Source organism: Sinocyclocheilus rhinocerous, unplaced genomic scaffold (assembly GCF_001515625.1).
Source record: "Sinocyclocheilus rhinocerous isolate Xijiao unplaced genomic scaffold, SAMN03320098_v1.1 scaffold72, whole genome shotgun sequence".
In the NCBI taxonomy this organism is placed as follows: domain Eukaryota; kingdom Metazoa; phylum Chordata; class Actinopteri; order Cypriniformes; family Cyprinidae; genus Sinocyclocheilus; species Sinocyclocheilus rhinocerous.
The window spans coordinates 2,635,200-2,641,094 of NW_015628351.1; the positions used below are offsets into that span (position 1 = coordinate 2,635,200).

General features: G+C 38.0%; 1 protein-coding gene across 8 annotated transcripts in view; it reads right to left on the bottom strand.

The window, feature by feature from the left end:
- The window catches only part of LOC107737566 (eukaryotic translation initiation factor 4 gamma 3-like), a 71,066-nt gene that overhangs the window by 15,936 nt on the left and 49,235 nt on the right, over positions 1-5,895 (bottom strand). For 6 of the 8 annotated variants that reach the window (XM_016549092.1, XM_016549091.1, XM_016549089.1 and 3 more), the window contains 3 exons: positions 4,906-5,041; positions 1,299-2,075; positions 1,137-1,216 (listed from right to left, as the gene is read on the bottom strand). In XM_016549092.1, coding sequence (XP_016404578.1) covers positions 1,137-1,216; positions 1,299-2,075; positions 4,906-5,041 — 993 coding nt within the window. The remainder of the gene's footprint in view (positions 1-1,136; positions 1,217-1,298; positions 2,076-4,905; positions 5,042-5,895) is intronic. The other 2 variants (XM_016549094.1, XM_016549093.1) reach the window with 2 other exon arrangements.

Genomic DNA, 5,895 nt, shown 5'->3' on the forward strand with positions numbered 1-5,895 from the left:
CATAATTATTATTATTATTATTATGAAAGCCCGTTGCTCACTGGCTCTGAACGTGCTCGTAATCACGACTTCTTAAGTGTGAAACAGGAAGTTTCCGATAGCACGTGAAGACAGCAGAGAAGCGCTCTCGCTCAGCACAGTGGAGTGCATTGTTTCGTTAACTTTGTGGTTTATTATTTTGAGTCGTTTGGGACGTGATTACACATGCCCCTCTCACAATATACTGCTTTACAGATCTATCACTTTTGCCACTCAGAAATGTTAACGCAATCATGCTGCACTTATCAGAAGTTCCGTGCTTCGGCACTACATGCGCACCGTGCCCGAGCCCAACTGAACCGTGCTCTGGCCCACCTCTTCCAACCGAGCCAGGGACGACTAAACGAACTGCGCCCGAGCGCGGCACGGAGCGATCACACTAGTCAAACGAACCGGGCTTTGGGGGTCAAACGCGCTCAGGCACAGTTAAGATTGCCTAGTGTGAGTACACCCTTATTCTCCCGCATCCTGCACATACGAGTCTCTACCCGCCCGCACTCACCCATTAGGTGTTGTCCCGCAATCGTGCAGGTCTCTACTCAGAAGGTGCCTGTTATAATGTTATGATCGAGGCTCTGGACTCTGAGCATAACTTGTTTTTCTATAACAAACTATAAAATATTTTCTATAAAAACGTTGATGCCCTGGAAGTAGCAAATAGCTTTGGTTTTATATATAATTTGATTACATTCATGTTATAAGTTGAGATTTACAAGAAATATTTTAACTGCTACTATGTAAAAGGAATACTGCTGTAAAAAAAAACCTTATCTGTTTAAAGTGTTTGCAAACCAAATGTTATTGCACTTTTGTTCATATAGCAGTACTTTTAAATTAAAAAAGTGCACAATACACTACTTTTGAATTCATTATTGAATTTTGTGCATAATGCGATTAATCGCGATTAAAAATATCACTAATATTATCCATTTATAAATATAAAATAACTAAACTGATAAGATTGTAAATTCAATGAAAAATGCCTATTTGTTGTGATTAATTATAATGAATTACTTTATTTATAATAGATCAATATAATAAAAATAAGATGCACTAATATGATGGACCCAAAAAGCACATATGCAAAATTATTTTACCTCTTTCTCTGGACACTGATCTTGCCCTACAGGTATGTCCTCTTTTGGCTTCTTCCAGGTCTTTGGTGCACTAGATGTAGCTGTACAAAGAAAAGACTTGTGTTATTCGACCGACCCCTACATTATGGCAATGCATCTTAGGCGTATATTCCGACTGCTCACCTTGACTTGAGCTTTTTCTGGACTGCAAGAACGGCTCGCCTCTCTTGTCCGGCAAGGCCTCGGTCTCCTTCACTGTTTCCTTGAGCTCCGCTCCTGTAGACGGTCTCTTGGCTGACCCTGCAGAAACCTGACTCGGGTGCGTGAGGCCTGGAGGAGGAGCAGGTGTGGTGGAGATAGCAGCAGTAGTGGAGGTGGAGAGGGATGGGGTGACGGGACATCCAGTGCTGTCCTCAGCAGGGGGCGAGGGGCTATCCGCCTTTCCCGCCGCAGACTCGGCCTCCAGCGCCGGTGTGATGGGCCTGGGCTCCGGGCTGGGGGACTGGGGCACGCTGGAAGTAGGCAGCAACGGAGAGACTTCCCTGGGTTGGGATTCCAAGTCTTCACTCGAGGGAGCAGCATCGGTGTCCATCAGCCCATTGATGGCCTTTTCAGGCTGGGCAAGGGACGTAGACAGGCTCTGAGGTGAGGGCTGCTCTAAGGAGGATTTCTCCGACTCTGAGCTTTCAGGTTCTGGTGTGATAGCTTTAGTGGGGGCGGGCTCAGCTGATGGGCTCGGGGCATCAGCTGACTCCACTGTGGAGGCAGGTATGGAAGGAGTCGGGGCAGTAGCTACACTTGAGGCCGTCTCTGGGCAGGAGGGGGGAAGCTCAGTTTTCTGTGGGGAAGAGGGCGCCTGGACTGGGCTGCTAGGATCTCTTCTCTCCAATGGAGTCTCTGGCTGCTGCAATCCAGGAGATGCAGATCTTTGCGAGGCAAACTCTAGTTTTGGCTTGTCATCTAGAGCCATAAAGTAAACAAGGAAATGCATTAGAGCTATATAAACTGATAGAGTAGGGTATTTAAAAATACAAATAAATACTGATACAATCCTGAGAATACAGAAATTCACTTCACAGTTTGCTCATGTTTTTGGTGAGAATCATATATTATCAAAAAGAATATCAAAGTGACATTAAAAATTTACGATGTATTTGCAGTGATATTGTTGGCAATATAACAGAAAGGGACCCACTTTAGATTAAGTGGCCTAAACAACTATGTACTTACATTTAAATTAATAATTTGGTACAATGCACTTATTGTGTACATACATGTTTTTACATTGTACTTAAATTTGAAAAATACCTGCATGTAAAATTGTACTTAATTTTTGATGTAAGTACATAGTAGTTAAGGCCACTTAATATAAAGTGGGGCCACAGAAAGCAACAGCTTTAAAGTGATGTTAATGTGAAAATGTGAAATTGTGAAATTTGAAAAATTAAATAGAAGAATATACACTTAAATATAAAAAATGAATGAATTAATAACATACACAATATATTTGCACAGATTTTGTTGGCAATATAAAGTAAGCAACATTATGAAAGTGCTGCTCAAGCTTTTTTTGGATAAAAAAAATAATAACAAATTTAATAGAATATGCACTAAAGACACAAAAATTAATAAAAAACATACAATGTATTTGCAGTGATTTTGTTGGCAATATAAAAATAAGCAACACCATGAAAGAGCTGAACTTAAACTTTTTAATGTGCTTAAAAATTAAATACTAAAATACAAATAAATGAATTCATAATTAATAATTAAATAAATTGCACAGTGTATTTGCGGGGATTCTTTTCATTAATTAAATAAAATATAATATAAATTTATAAAATATAATAAAACTAAAATATAAATTCAATTATTTTATATTATTTATTTAAATAATAAAATATAAATAAATACATACTTGAATGAATAAATGAATGAATTAATAAAAAAAGTAATTTGCAGTAATTTTGTTGGTTATATAAAATTATTCAATAATGAAAATGGTGCTTTTTAATATCTCTAAAATAAATAAATAAAAAAGCATGTATTTTTATTTGTGCAGTATTCAGTGTATGCTTTTAATGTGACCTTTTACATAACCTCAAAAACATTAAAAGGCTGAAGAACAGATCAGTGGTTCTCAACTGTTTTAGCTTCAGGACCCAGATTTTACATTGGACATGAAATGCAAAAACTATACTGCCGTGCAAAGACAAAAGACCATAACTTCGATTTTTGTCGAAAATGAGTTGTTGATATTTTTGGGACATTCAAGACATCCTTTATCATGTGCATAAGTATCTTGAGTCAATTTCGTTGTTTTTTCCGAGAAAATAATGGGTCGTCTCAACCGTAACTTCGAAAAGCCCCGGAGAAACCAAGGCAGAACACTGTATAACACCAGTTACGGCTCTTTCACGTTGTTTGGAATACTCAAATTGAGTTATGGCGTTCTGCCTTTGTTTAGCCGTGCATCAAAATGAAGTTACGGTGCCGGTTAGGAGTTATACAGTGTTCTTGTTTTTTACTGTCCATTAATGTCTGCCGCATTTTAATTACGGTGTAGACAAATGAATTATATAGATCGCGATCTACCAAACAGCTCCATATAACAAAGCACTGTAAAGACTAGATACCTTGGCAGCAATACGTAATCGTGAATAACCTTTAAAGATTTTTTTTCTCTTCTTTTTTAATGCAGATTATTCACCAGGCTGGCACTTAGTTGGACGCATGTGGACTCGAATGCCGTAGCTAGCATGATCATTCATAAAATCAGTAGCCTACTAACAGTTCGCAATTAAATCCATATCCTAGCTTTTCTTGTAACCCGATAAAATCAATCCATGGCGATGAACGTCATTGGAGATGTTTAATCCACAAGCATTCTGAGCATTATTCCTGCTTGCTGGCGTTCACATCAATCCACAAGTCATTCTTTTAGTTTAGGCTATTTAATACAAATCAATATAAAAGCAATTATACTATGTCTAGCATTCTTTAACGTTAATGAGCATAGCAAATAAATTGGTATCCACGGTATCCATTCACATGTTTAACTTTTATTCTGCTTGTTACGGTCAAAAAAAAAAAAAAATTAATACAGTCACATTACTATATGCAATAGCCTATAAGATATAACCCATGATTACTAGATTTTATACAGGTGTTACATGGTGATCAGCAACCAAATATTGATAATGTGGAAGTTACTGCCTTTTGCCTTGGTGTGACTTCTCACGTATTGCAGAAAATGCAAAGGCAGAGTACATTAACTTCAAAATAGGGGTAAAAATCAAGTTTGAGCTCACAATTTTTTTATCTATATAATTTTCATTACGAAAACGTTTCATTACGTCCTACCTATAATTAATTTGGCAGGACAAGTAAAAAACTTTAAAGTTATTTTTCTCAGTTTCACACTTTAGCGAGTTAAGGTCTTTTGCCTTTGTAGGGCAGTATACCTTCATGGTTTTAAAAACAAGGGCATGACATGCGAACCAGTGTTGGCTGACATCTACCTAATTTGGTGAGTTTCTACCAATTAATAGTTGCAAAAGCACATTAGAGATACAATAAAGGCTTTGACATCAACAACAACAAGATATGAGAAATATTTTGTCCTAATAATAAGCCTATTTAGTTGCATTTTATTATTTGCATTTAGGATTGTTTATTCCCTGCTGTCTATAACTCTCAGACCTGACCAATTTTTGGTTCAGGACCCACCAGTTGAGGACCACTGCTCTGAACCTGTGGGAAGGCGGCGGCAATTGCTGCAAAGCCTGACCTGCTTTCAAGTCGATGGGTGCAGGAAGCTGGGGGCTGTCCATGTTATACATGACGTGGCCATGATCCGCTACCTGGCTGTTCAGCTGCTGGGATTTGAGGTAGAAAATGTGAGGATAATGAGGGTGACATAAAAACTAGCAACAGAGAGACACAAGGCACCAGCACATATGCAGCACACAGACAGAGCGGGAAAAACAGAAAAATAAAGAGAATGGAGAAGAGAAAGCGGGGCACAAATGAACGAAACATGGGGAGGAAAAGGGGAAAGAGAGCAGAGGAGAGACGAACACTGTTAACGTTCAGGGAGAGAAGACAGAGGAAGTGTCAAAATATAGTGAGTGCTCCATCTACAGGGACATTGCCTTAGATTAGGGCGGTTTAAACCATTTTATGCCAAAATCTCCCAAAAATTATCCCTCTTGTACATAGACTAATTTATACTGCATGTAAAAAGTTAAAATTAAAATTGAATGCAAATTTATTTTAGATTTCCATTATATATATATATATATATATACAGTGGGGCAAAAAAGTATTTAGTCAGCCACCAATTGTGCAAGTTCTCCCACTTAAAAAGATGAGAGAGGCCTGTAATTTTCATCATAGGTATACCTCAACTATGAGAGACAAAATGAGAAAAAAGTCTGAATACTTTCCGTACCCACTGTATATATATTAGGGCTGTCAACATTAACGCGTTAACCGCATGCGATTCATTTTACAATCCTTAACGCGTTAAAAGAATTTAATGCAGTTAACGCAAAATTACTCTTGCTTCTCTGCTTGCGATCAGATAATTTTAAGCTGCTAAACTCCTGGAAAGTTTTCAGTCCAATGATCCAGTAAGCGAATGCATTCAAACAATCCGTCCAAAACAGCACTAATATAAAGGAAACCAGGCTGATTACATCAGAGATTGCAGAGAGAACAGAGACTCGCGTTGCATTTTCAGTGAATTATTCATTCCAGTGTGTTTCGCTTTTAAACA